General features: G+C 54.2%; 1 protein-coding gene across 4 annotated transcripts in view; it reads left to right on the forward strand.

The window, feature by feature from the left end:
* The window catches only part of SHISA5 (shisa family member 5), a 38,537-nt gene extending 25,278 nt beyond the window's left edge, over nt 1-13,259 (forward strand). Inside the window, exons 3-8 of one of the 4 annotated variants that reach the window (XR_003118222.1) lie at nt 766-846; nt 11,386-11,501; nt 11,655-11,867; nt 12,042-12,163; nt 12,588-12,814; nt 12,920-12,992. Coding sequence is in view for 3 of the 4 variants with exons in the window: in XM_025377405.1 (XP_025233190.1) it covers nt 7,079-7,117; nt 11,386-11,501; nt 11,655-11,867; nt 12,042-12,282 (609 nt within the window). In the remaining variant the exon portion in view is untranslated. Of the gene's footprint in view, nt 1-765; nt 847-7,025; nt 7,118-7,219; nt 7,541-11,385; nt 11,502-11,654; nt 11,868-12,041 lie in introns of those variants that run through there. The other 3 variants (XM_025377404.1, XM_025377406.1, XM_025377405.1) reach the window with 3 other exon arrangements.
* The last annotated feature ends 87 nt before the right edge of the window (nt 13,260-13,346 follow it).

The following is a 13,346-nucleotide window of genomic DNA, read 5'->3' on the forward strand; positions in this document are numbered from 1 at the left end:
CCTTTTTTTTTTTTTTTTTTTTTTTTTTTTTGAGACGGAGTCTGGCTCTGTCGCCCGGGCTGGAGTACAGTGGCCGGATCTCAGCTCACTGCAAGCTCCGCCTCCCGGGTTCACGCCATTCTTCGGCCTCAGCCTCCCGAGTAGCTGGGACTACAAGCGCCCGCCACCTCGCCCGGCTAGTTTTTTGTATTTCTTAATAGAGACGGGGTTTCACCGTGTTAGCCAGGATGGTCTCGATCTCCTGACCTCGTGATCCGCCCGTCTCGGCCTCCCAAAGTGCTGGGATTACAGGCTTGAGCCACCGCGCCCGGCCTAGGCAGGAGAATTACTTGAACCCGGGAGGCAGAGGTTGCGGTGAGCCAAGATCATGCCACTGCATTCCAGCCTAGGCTACAGAACAAGACTCCATCTCAAAAAAATAATAATAATAATAAACTTTGTGGCAATGTAGTTACTGATTTGTAACTTCATCCTGTTGTGGTCAGAGAAGATCCTTTGTATGGTATCTGTCTTCTAAAATCTGCTGAGATTTGTTTTGTGGCCTAACATATGTTCTCTCCTGGAGACAGTCCAGTGGACACCTGAGAGGACGTGTGGCTTTGTGCTATGAGATCCCAGTGTGGGCAGAGTCCACCTCTGGAAGGCCATTGAAGCCACTGGTTCATAGTAGCTTCTGCACACATTTTGCGGTGCCCTAAGGTAGTGTTTGTGCTGGCGTGCTCGGTGGGGTTTCATTGTGCTGATCATGAGGTTTCCTGTTGGCAGTGTGCCCGCCAGTGTAGAGCCGGTGGAGCAGCTGGGCTCAGCGCTGAGGTTTCGCCCTGGCTACAGCGACCCCATGTTAGGGTAAGTAAAGCCTGCAGGCTGGGTGCATCTTCCTGGCAAAGGTGACAAGAGGACTCGGGGAGGCCAGCGTGCATCTGGGGGACTGGGATGATTCGGTCATTGGGGTGGAGCCCAAGAAGCTGTCACCATATCTGACTGCGAGGACACTTGCTCCTTATGTTGTGAAGGTGTCTTCATTAGCGTGCTGGGGTGGTGGGGACGGGGGTGACTGCGGTCGCAGGTTGACAGTTGAAGGACCAGGAGTCGGGGTCACATTGCCCTAGATGCTGGGTTGAGTCAGCGGATGACTGATGGGTCCCAGTGGGGGCAGGAGTGACAGAGAAGGGGCTGTGCTGGGCATGTGATGATGGTAGATGGGGGTGGGTATATTGCGGTTGGGCATTGGTGACAAGGGTGATGGTGATGGGGTGATGGTGCTGGCAAGCGCATGGTAGTGGGGTGATAACGGTGGGGAGAGGTCCTGGGATAACCAATGACGCCACAGTTCGTGTCAAGCTTTGTGGGTCGTGGTTACTGTGTCAGGACTCTTCTCTCAGGGAACCAAGGAGCAACCCCAGCCCCCAAGCCCCAGTCCCCTTGGCTGGGCTCCGGCCTGTGTTATTGCCATGGTAACAGGAATTGTGACATCTTCCTGGAGGTGGAATGGGTGTGCAGCCACTAGGGCGGGCTTTCCTGGCTGGGTCTATTCCACTTGCTGTCTCTCCCCTGCCCTGGTGGATCTAGAAGCTATTTAAAGAAAAGTTCTGCCCAGGAGGGCAGGGTTGCCCCTTTGGAGGAAGAGACCTTGGGCTCTGGGCCTGGGTGGGGGGCTTGGGTTCTTGTTTTGCCCCATCCCATCCTGTAGGCCCAGGCAGGTGTGGGGCCTCACTGGCTACAGCAGAATCAGGGCAGGGTTCCTGTGCATGGAGGAGGGGAAGAAGTGCAGTTGTGCCCCTCCTCAACACCTCAGGGCTGGTTGGAGCCTGAGATCTCTACAGGCCTTCCCCTCCGTGTCCAGGAGCCCAGGCTGGCTGTCCTGCCCCGAGGCCCAGGATCGTGGGCTTTCAGATGGCCCCGTGGGAGATGCCTACGCCCAGCCTGTGTGGGCCTGGAGGCAGTCCAGGAGTGGGCCTCGTCCTGGGGACAGTGGGCATCACGGAGGGTCCTGGGAGCGCTGGGGAATGAATGGTGTTTTAGGAAGACCACACTGGCTGCTCTGTGGAAGATGGAAAGAGCAGATGGGGCGGGTGTGGGAGGTGGGAAGTCGTTTCTGTAGGAGATGGCCTTAGGCAGCATCCTGGCCAGAGGCACTGGAGGCCAGAGAGAGCCAGAGCTTGGAGGGGAGAGGTGAGGATGGAGACATACATTCAGCAGCTCCCTCAAGGGAGGGTGTGGAGGGAGTGGGAAGGACCTGGGGCTGGACCCTGGACAAAGGCAGGCTTGCGGTGAAGTGCAGTGTGGAATGGAGATTTCACACCATGGAGTCCATGGCACCCTGGGCAAGAGGCAGGCAGTGGAGCAGACTGAAGAGCGGTTGGAAATTGTATGCTGGTCGCAGGCAACTCGTTGGAGAGTTTTGGCCGTGAATGGATGAGGAGTAAGACAGGCATTGAAGCTGGGCACAGTGCCACACTCCTGTAGTCCCAGCTACTTGGGAGGCTGAGGCAGGAGGATCACTAGAGGCCAGGAGTTCAGGGGTACAGTGAGCTATGATCCTGCCTGGGAGTAATCCCTGCACTCCAGCCTGGGGGACATAGCGAGACCCCGTGGATTTTTATTTTTTATTTTTATTTTTTAAGGGAGGCCAGGTGTGGTGGCTAATGCGTATAATCCCAGCACTTTAGGAGGCTGACACGGACAGATCACCTGAGGCCAGGAGTTCAAGACCAGCCTGGACAACATGGTGAAACCCCGTCTCTACTAAAAATACAAAAATTAGCCGGGCATATTGGCAGGTGCCTGTAATTCCAATACTCTGTAGGCTGAGGCAGGAGAATCACTTGAACCCAGGAGGCAAAGGTTGCCGTGAGCCGAGATCGCGCCACTGCACTCCAGCGTGGGCGACAGAGTAAGAGTCCGTCTCAAAAACAACAAAAAAAAAGGGAGTTGGAGAATCCATGTGAAAGGTTTCTTGTGGTGTGTTTGTTTGTTTTTTTTTCTTCCAATGGTAGCGATTTGAGCTGGGACAGCAAAGAGGAGACAGTGTGGAACAAGCTCCCAGAGGGGCATAGGAGGAGGAGTGGCTTCCTGGGGTTGTGGCAACAGGGAGGTAACTGGGGCCAGCTCAGCTGCACCTGTGACTCCCCAAGGTATGCGTGTGGGACCTGTTCTGTTAGCCCAGCTGCCGCCGTGGTGTGCACGGCACTGGGCCTCATGTGCTGTGTGCTTGGTGCGCCCTGCTGCCTCCTGCCCCAGGCTATTTTGCCCATGCACTGAGAAGAGCAGGTGACTGGAGTGATGTTCCCCATCCCGCACCTCATGTCATCCCTTGTCCTCTGCTTTGTTCTGAGCCCCAGCTCATGCCTAGGACCTGCTTTATAAAGGTGCAGGAGCAAAAGAAGTGGGTGCTGGGAGGAGAGCGGGGACAGGGTCATCAGTGACTCCTCTCTTTTGAACACTCTCAGGTGGCTGCCTGTCTGGCTCCCAAGGAGGCATCCTCTGCTGGGCATACGTGTGCTGCCTACTTGGCCAAGGGCACTGTTTGTCCACTGGAGAGTTGGCTCCTTGGTGAGGGTCTGGCTCCTGCTGTCAAGGCCATGGCCAGGAGCTCAGGAGAAGCCAGGCAGGGGAAAGACCCCAGGCCAGGGGTCCTACCCAGCTCTGCCCCACTCCCTGCCACTGACCCCTCCTCCTCTTCTTATTTTGGGACCCTTGCCTCTGACTGTCTCCCTCTGGGCTTTTTTTTTTTGAGATGGAGTGTCTGTCCTGTTGCCCAGGCTGGAGTACAGTAGCACAATCTCTGCTCACTGCAACCTCCGCCTCCTGGGTTCAAGCCATTCTCCTGCCTCAGCTTCCTGAGTAGCTGGGATTACAGGTGCTGGCCACTATGCCCGGCTAATTTTTGTATTTTTAGTAGAGATGGGGTTTCACCATGTTGGCCAGACTTCTCTCGAGCTCCTGACTTCGTGATTTGCCCTCCTCAGCCTCCCAAAATGCTGGGATTACAGGCGTGAGCCACCGTGCCTGACCTGGGCTACTTTTTGACTTTTCTAGGCATGAGGCAGCAGGCTGGAGCCTGGATTCAGATGGGTCCACATATGCCTGGCCCAGAACCCCTGCCGCAGGAGGATGCCACCCATGGCAGGGGTTATAGTGTGGCCCTGTTTGTGGGCTCAGGGTTGGCCCAGGTCTTCTGCCCCCTAGACTTTGGCAAGTGAATCTCTGTTTAATGGTGAGTGGCTCCAGCCATTCATGGCTTGTTCACTCCCTAGAGCTTCCTTAGTCTCCTGGTTGTTTTGGGTCCTGCCCTCATGTCCTCTTCCCAGCTCCTTGCACTCACGGGACTGTCAGGCAAGACTGTTGGGTTTCTAAGCACCGAGTGGCAGAAGCTCTGGCTGCAGACCCCAAGGAGGCCACCATTGACCCTCTGCCATGACTCCACTGCCACAGTGCAGGGGAAAGGGAGAGAGGCCCATTAGGCAAGGTGTGGCCACAGCCACTGTGCTACCTCCCAGCCCTCAAAGTGTCCTTTCTGTGGTTCTCAGGCCCTCTGTGGTACAGCCTGTCTGGGGCCTTGCTGACACCATGGGGGTAGTGTGGGTATCCCAGGTCCAGAGCCAGCCTGTTCACTGTCAGGCTTCTGAGCCCACCCCAAGCCATCGCATCCCCTGTGACTTGCACGTATACGCCCAGATGGCCTGAAGTAACTGAAGGATCACAAAAGAAGTGCAAATGCCCTGCCTCGCCTTAACTGATAACATTCCACCATAAAAGAAGTGAAAATGGCCAAGCCTTGCCTTAAGGGATGATATTATCTTGTGAAATTCCTTTTCCTGGCTCATCCTGGATCAAAAAGCTCCCCCACTGAGCACCTTGTAACCCCCACTCCTGCCCGTCAGAGAACAACCCCCCTTTGACTGTAATTTTCCTTTACCTACCCAAATCCTATAAAACAGCCCCACACTTATCTCCCTTCGCTGACTCTCTTTTCGGACTCAGCCCGCCTGCACCCAGGTGAAATAAACAGCCATGTTGCTCACACAAAGCCTGTTTGGTGGTCTCTTCACACGGACGCGCATGACATTCACAGTCTAAGGTTTGGAGCCTTCCATTTCTTGGAGGCCCCCCAATTCTCCCCAGACCCTACAATCCTGCCCGAACTCCCTGCCAGGGTGGCTGCTTCTCTGCCTTCTGTTCTCTCCTGCTTGGGCTGACTCTGCCTTTTGAGCTTGGCCCCAGCCTTGGGCCTTTGGAGACCCCATTCCTTCCTCTCAGAGGCGTGGTTCCTTCGGTACTGTAGCCATGTGTGGCCTTGGACCCTAGGCCCACTCTGCAACCACCCCTTGAATTTGCTTGGTTTTCTAAGGTTACCACGCCTGAATGTCCTGCCAGGAGCTACCATGGGGTCCCTGAGTGAATTTATTCATTTACCCGTCCGATATTGATTGATTCATTCACAAGATTGTTTAAAATTTTTTTTTTATTGAGCACTCACCATATGGTAGGCACTGGAAATACAGTGGTGGCCGAAAGCTGTATTGGATGATAATGGTACAAAGCAGGGGCAAGATGTAGTTGATCAAATGCTCACACACAACAGAGTGTCTGTTTATGAACTGAGGTAAAAAGGAATTTAATTCCATGTGGGCATGTGCTGAGGGGCCTGGCCTCTTCTGCGTGGTGGGGAAGGTGCTCCTGAGGAAGTGACACTTTGAGCTGAGGCCTGAGGGGTGAGCAGAAATGAGTTAGGTGTGGCTGAGATGAAAAGAGGAAAGGGCTGAGCTGGCAGGAGGATCTGCATGTGCAAAGGCCTTGAGTAGGACACAGCATGGTGCTTTCAAAGCTGAAAGGAGGGGAATGGGACTGAGCACAGAGGTTGAAGGAGAGGGGCCAGTTCCAGACCACACATGACTTTGTGGGCCTAATAGGGAGTTTTATTTTATTTAAAATGTTAATTAAAGGTCGGGCACGGTGGCTCATGCCTGTAATCCCAGCACTTTGGGAGGCCAAGGTGGGCAGATCACCTGAGGTCAGGAGTTCGAGACCAGCCTGGCCAATATGGTAAAGCCCCGTCTCTACTAAAAATACACAAATTAGCCAGGTGTGGTGGCGTACGCCTGTAGTTCCAGTTTCTCTGGAGGCTGAGGCATGAGAATCACTTGAAACCTGGGAGGTGGAGGTTGCAGTGAGCTGAGATCACACCACTGCACTCCAGCCCTATGACAGAGAAAGACTCTGTCTCAAAAAAATAAATAAATAAAATAATAAAATAAAATTTTAATTAAATATTAAAATCTAGCCTGGGCAACACAGTGAGACCCTGTCTCTACAAAAAATAAAAAAAATAGCCGAGTGTGGTGGTGCGTGCCTGTGGTTCCAGCTACTTGGGGGACTGAGGTGGAAGGATCACTTGAGCCTGGGAGTTTGAGGCTGCAGTGAGCTGTGATTGTGCCACTGCACTCCAGCCTGGGCAACAAAGTGAGACCCCACCTCAAAAAAAAAAAAAATTTCCTTTATTATAAGTTTCAGTGTCTGGTAAGATAAATCTTCTTCTTCTTCTTCTTTTTTTTTTTTTTTTGGACAGATTCTCACTCAGTCTCCCAGGCAGGAGCAAGCTTCCCGAGTAGCTGGGATTACAGGTGCGTGCCACCATGCCTGGCTAATTTTTTATTTTTTTGATAGGTAAAGACGGAGTTTTGCCATGTTGCCCAGGCTGGTCTTGAACTCCTGGGCTCAAGCTTCCCAAAAGCCTCGGCCTCCCAAAGTACTGAGATTACAGGTGTGAGCCACAGCACGTGGCCTCTTTTCTTCTTTTATGGTCAACTATAATACATATACAGGAAAGCACAGATACACACACTCTATTTAACATGTAATTATAAAGCAAATTCCTTTGTAATCCCAAGAGCTACAGGAGCCATAGCTGGCGTTGGAGTAGGGGGTGACATGATGGACCCTGCAGGGTGGCCGGAGAACAGGGGAGACAGACTGGAGAGAGTGCTGGTGGGAGAGGAGGAGCTGAAGGGATAGGCTGGACTTTGCTCGCTGTGGTGTGTCAGCCAGGGCCCCAGGGTCGCCCTCTAGGCCTAGATGGATGCAGAAGCTCCTCCTGGAGGCTCGTGGAACAGGGCTGGTGGGTTAGGTGGAAGTGGGGGTGGGGGTGCTGCTGAGTTAGAGTGTGGTTGGGGCCCACAGAGGCTGGGGTGGCTCTTGGACTCCCTAGTGGCCAGGCTGCATTCCGAGGCCAGGCCCCGCAGGCTCCGCTCAGAGAGGCAGCTCTGGGAGGCAGCTGGGGCACCTCTGCTTCCCCTCCTCTCTGGCCCCCACCCCTTGGCTCCTTGGCTGCTAGCCCGCTACTGGGTGGGGCCATCCTGTGTCTTTAAGAGGGTGGAACGGGGCCTCGCGTCTGTGCTTCCTGTGGCCGACGTCATCTGGAGGAGATTTGCTTTCCTTTTCTCCAAAAGGGGAGGAAGTTGAAACTGAGTGGCCCACGATGGGAAGAGGGGAAGCCCAGGGGTACAGGAGGCCTCTGGGTGAAGGCAGAGGCTAATATGGGGTGAGCTTGGGCCCCATGCTGCGTGTGTGTGTGAGAGATAGACACTGAGAGAGCTCTGGAGGGATGATAACGGCCTTGCGGTCGCGTGTCATTGATGGCGTGTGAATGTGTGTGCGTTTCTCCATTCCTGCCTCTGGTTGGGCGGGAAGATACCTATAGTCTGCTGGTCCTGTCTTAGGGCCTTGTCCTGGACGGCCTGGGGCTGATGGCTCCTGCTTTGAGAGTCCTGAGGGGTGCTTTTGAGCCCGGAGTCTTTAGCTCTGTCCCTGGCTGTGTTGTGGGGCCCTGCTGAAGTTGTGCAGCCCCAGGGCGGGGAAGGGGGGAACCCACACCCTCCTTGGGCCTCTGTGGGGCAGAGGCTGAGGGGATGCCCTACAACTCTGGAGTTTTTGAATGCGTTTGATGCAGTTACCAAGCATTTGCCTTTTGTTAGAATAAAGCTTGGGTTGGGCATGGTGGCTGACACCTTTTTAAAAACTTACTATTTTTTATTTTTTTGGAGATGGAGTCTCGCTCTGTCACCCAGGCTGGAGTGCAGTGGCGCGATCTCGGATCACTGCAACCTCTGCCTCGTGGGTTCACGTGATTCTCCTGCCTCAGCCTCCAGAGTAGCTGGAACTACAGGCACGTGCCACCACCCCGGCTAATTCTTTTTTTTTTTGTATTTTAGTAGAGATGGGGTTTCACTATGTTGCCCAGGCTGGTCTCAAATTCCTGACCCCAGGCGACTGCTTTGGCCTCCCAAAGTGTTAGGATTACAGGCGTGAACCACTGCTCCTGGCCTATTTATTTTATTTTTTATTTTTTTGAGATGGAGTCTCCCTCTGTCACTCACGCTGGAGTGCAGTGGCGCCATCTTAGCTCACTGCAACCTCCACCTCCTGGGTTCAAGCGATTCTCCTGCCTCAGCCTCCTGAGTAGCTGGGACTACAGTCTTGTGCCACTACACCCGGCTAATTTTTGTGTTTTTAGTAGAGTCAGGGTTTCACCATGTTGGCCAGGGTAGTCTAGAACTCCTGACCTCGAGCGATATGCCCACCTTGGCATATCGTTGGGATCAAGGGCGTGAACCACTGCATCTGGCCAGTTTTTATTTTTATTTTTTATTTATTTACTTTTTTGAGACGGAGTTTCGCTTTTGTTGCCTAGGCTGGAGTGCAATGGTGTGATCTCAGCCTACTGCAATCTCTGCCTCCCCAGGTTCAAGAGATTCTCCTGCATAAGCCTCCCAAGTAGCTGGGATTGCAAGCACCCGCCATCATGCCCGGCTAATTTTTTTTGTACTTTCTTGAACTCCAGATCTCAGGTGATACGCCTGCCTCCGCCTCCCAAAGTGCTGGGATTATAGGTGTGAGCCACCGCGCCCAGCTGTTATTTATTTATTTATTTATTTTTTGAGACGAGTCTCTGTTCCTCAGGCTGGAGTGCAGTGGCCGGATCTCAGCTCACTGCAAGCTCCGCCTCCTGGGTTCCCGCCATTCTCCTGCCTCAGCCTCCTGAGTAGCTGGGACTACAGGCGCCCGCCACGTCGCCTGGCTAGTTTTTTGTATTTTTTAGTAGAGACGGGGTTTCACTGGGTTAGCCAGGATGGTCTCAATCTCCTGACCTCGTGATCCGCCCGTCTCGGCCTCCCAAAGTGCTGGGATTACAGGCTTGAGCCACCGTGCCCAGCCCGCTTTTTATTTTTTTTATTTATTTTTTTTTTTTATTTTTTTTTTTTTTGAGACGGAGTCTCGCGCTGTGTCGCCCAGGCTGGAGTGCAGTGGCGCGATCTCGGCTCACTGCAAGCTCTGCCTCCCAGGTTCAGGCCATTCTCCTGCCTCAGCCTCCGAGTAGCTGGGACTACAGGCGCCCGCCACCACGCCCGGCTAGTTTTTTGTATTTTTAGTAGAGACGGGGTTTCACCATGTTAGCCAGGATGGTCTCGATCTCCTGACCTCGTGATCCGCCCGCCTCGGCCTCCCAAAGTGCTGGGATTACAGGCTTGAGCCACCGCGCCCGGCCTCGCTTTTTATTTTTTAAAACCTTTTATCATCCAGCACAAAATGTCAGGCTAACAGTTTTTTTGTTTGTTTTTTGTTTTTCTGTTTTTTTTTTCAAGACAGAGTCTCACTCTGTCTCCCAGGCTGGAATGCAGTGGCGCGATCTTGGCTCACTACAACCTCTACCTCCTGGGTTCAAGCAATTCTCTTGCCTCAGCCTCCTGAGTAGCTGGGATTACAGGCGTGCACCACCACAACCGGCTAATTTTTGTATTTTTAGTAGAGACGGGGTTTCGCCATGTTGGCCAGGCTGGTCTCAAACTCCTAAGCTCATGATCCACCCACCTTGGCCTCCCAAAGTGTTGGGATTATAGGCATGAGTCACAGCGCCTGGCCGGCCATGATGACAGTTTTAATCCCAGCACTTTGAGAGGCCGAGGAGGGAAGATAGCTTGAGGCCAGGAGTTGGAAACCAGTTAGGTAACATAGTGAGACCCCTGTCTCTACAAAAATAAATGTGGTAGTGCATGCCTGTGGTTCCAGCTACTGGGGAGGCTGAGGTGGGAGAATCACTTCAGCCTGGGAGGTGGAGGCTGCAGTGAACTGTGATCACACTACTGCACTCCAACCTGGGCGACAGAGCGAGACCCCGTCTCAAAAAATAAATTGAAAAAGAGAAGAATGAAGCTTGGCCTCTGCAAACACAGCAGGGTGGCTAGTAAGGGGCTCTGTCTGCACTTGGAAGTCAGGTTTTTTTTTTTTTTTTTTTTTTTTTTTGAGACAGAGTTTTGCTCCTGTCTCCAGGCTGGTATGCAGTGATGTGATCTCAGCTCACTGCAACCTCTGCCTCTCAGGTTCAAGCAATTATCCTGCCTCAACCTCCCAAGTAGCTGGGATTACAGGCACCTGTCACCGTGCCTGGCTAATTTTTGAATTTTTAGTAGAGACAGGGTTCCACCATGTTGGCTAGGCTGGTCTCGAACTCCAGACCTCAGGTAATCCGCCCTCCTCGGCCTCCCAAAGTGCTGGGATTGTAGGCATGAGCCACCGCCCCCGCCTAGAAGTCAATTTTGGTGAACTTCCCAGCCCAGGCTTGCTTTCTCAAAGGGCAGGCCCTCTGACCTCTTGCCTCCAGGCCTCTGTGTCCTCCCCTTGGCTCTTGGCCCTTTCACCTGTAGAAGTGGCCGAGCAGGTCAGACGTGGGGGACCCAGGGGTGTGTGTGACCCCTGGCACAGTGCTTGGCACACAGCAAGCTTGCAGGCAGAGGCAACTGTCCTTATCACTCAGGGGCCAGCCTCCCTGCCCTGGGGCTGTCGTGGAGTGCAGGGGAACACTAGGGGCCTCCTGTTCCGGCCACACTGGCCTCTACCCTCCTGGGGCTTCTCTCTCTCTTCACCCCGTGCTTCCTGAGCCATTTTACCTTCACTGTCTGCCTCCTACACTGGACTGTGGGCTCCCAGAGGCCAGGGCTGGCTGTCTTGCCCACTGTTAAGTTTTTTGACTCAAATCACAGTGCCTGACTGTGGCATGTGCCCTATACCCATCTCCTCATCACTTGGTTGTGAGGTGGACAAGATAGATGTATGTGTATGGGGTGGGACTTGAGCTTCCTCCCATGCCTCTGAGGGTGGGCAAGCGGGGCAGACCCGGGGCAAGATGGTTACAGAGACTCACATATACCCCAGTTTACACACAAGGAAACAGATTGAAACAGGTGCAGGCCACCCAACAAGGAAGTAGCTGTATCTGTATTGCCCAGACCCCTTCTGGCAAGAGGGGCGTGCCCTGGGAAGGGGTGGAGTGTGGATGCTGGTCTCGGGGGAGGGTCGAGGGGCCCCAGGTCACATCCAGCTCTTTGGCAGGTTCGGAGCAACCTTGGCCGTTGGCCTGACCATCTTTGTGCTGTCTGTCGTCACTATCATCATCTGCTTCACCTGCTCCTGCTGCTGCCTGTACAAGACGTGCCGCCGACCACGTCGTAAGTGTGCCTACCCTGCTCCACTGTGACCCCCTGGGATGGCAAGGGGAGCTGACCAGGCCCTGCTTTGGCTAAGCTGGAGGGATGGGTGGCAAGCCTGGCCCTAAGACCTGGGGAGGTGGAGGAGGGTCCTCACTGGAATTCTCTTTGCAGCGGTTGTCACCACCACCACATCCACCACTGTGGTGCATGCCCCTTATCCTCAGCCTCCAAGTGTGCCGCCCAGCTACCCTGGACCAAGCTACCAGGGCTACCACACCATGCCACCTCAGCCAGGGATGCCAGCAGCACCCTACCCAATGCAGTACCCACCACCTTACCCGGCCCAACCCATGGGCCCGCCGGCCTACCACGAGACCCTGGCTGGTGAGTGCCCCTGCTGACTCTAGCCCTGCCCAACTCCCTGAGTATCTGCCAGCATCCCTCGGGCACCCATCCCAGAGTACATCACTGAATAGGCCTCTGCCCCTTTCTGCTTGCCTGCCACTCATACGGCAGCCCACCATGCTCACAGCCAACCAGGATCCTCTCTGCTTTCAGGAGGAGCAGCCGCGCCCTACCCTGCCAGCCAGCCTCCTTACAACCCGGCCTACGTGGATGCCCCGAAGGCGGCCCTCTGAGCGTTCTCCGACCTCTCTGGCTGCCACTTGGTTATGTTGTGTGTGAGTGGTGTGCAGGCACGGTTCCTTATGTCCCAGCCGTGCTGTGTGTGTCCTGCCTGTATATGTGGCTTCCTCTGATGCTGACGAGGTGGGGAATGATCCTTGCCAGAGTGGGCTGAGACCAGACTTTGTTCTCTTCCTCACCTGAAATTATGCTTCCTAAAATCTCAAGCCAAACTCAAAGAATGGGGTGGTGGGGGCACCCTGTGAGGTGGCCCTTGAGAGGTGGGGGGGGTTCTCCAGGGCACATCTGGAGTTCTTCTCCAGCTTACCCTAGGGTGACCAAGTATGGCCTGTCACACCAGGGTGGCGCAGCTTTCTGTATGATGCAGATGTGTCCTGGTTTTGGCAGCGTAGCCAGCGGCTGCTTGAGGTGATGCAGGCGAAGCTTGGGATCTGACCAAGTTGGGCTTTGATTCTTTAGGCAGATGTCCCATTGTTTCCTGGAGCCTGTGTCGTGCCTGTTGGGGGTCAGGCAGCCTCCTGATGCCAGAACACCTCAGGCAGAGCCCTCCTCACCTGAGAGTTGTCTGCCTGGACTGTCCCCTGTCCCTGCATCTTCCCTGGGACCACCCGGAGGGCCACATCCACACACAGCCTAGCTGCCCACAGGGAGCTCTGCTGCCCTTGCTGGCCCTGCCCTTCCCACAGGTGAGCAGGGCTCCTGTCCACCAGCACACTCAGGTCTCTTCCCTGCAGTGTTTTCATTTTATTTTAGCCAAACATTTTGCCTGTTTTCTGTTTTAAACATGATAGTTGATATGAGACTGAAACCCCAGGATAGTGGAGGGAAATTGGCTCAGAGGAGACGGACAACCTGGCAACTGTGAGTCCCTGCTTCCCCTGACACCAGCCTCATGGAATATGCAACTCTGGTACCCCAGTCCAGGGTGTTCTGGCAGCAGGGACACCTGGGCCAAGGGGCCATCTGGACCAAAGGTGGGGTGTGGGGCCCTGGATGGCAGCTCTGGCCCAGACATGAATACCTCGGTGTTCCTCCTCCATTACTGTTTCACCAGAGCTGTCTTAGCTTCGAATCTGTTGTTTCTGAGTCTGGGGTCTGTACTCTTGTTTATAATAAATGCAATCGTTTGGAGCTGCTGCCCCCTTTCTTCCTGGCTGCTGGGATTGGGATCAGGCTTGGATTGGCATCAACCATTCGGGCTTCTCGTGTTTTCCCTAC

This window comes from Theropithecus gelada, chromosome 2 (genome assembly GCF_003255815.1).
Source record: "Theropithecus gelada isolate Dixy chromosome 2, Tgel_1.0, whole genome shotgun sequence".
NCBI lineage: Eukaryota > Metazoa > Chordata > Mammalia > Primates > Cercopithecidae > Theropithecus > Theropithecus gelada.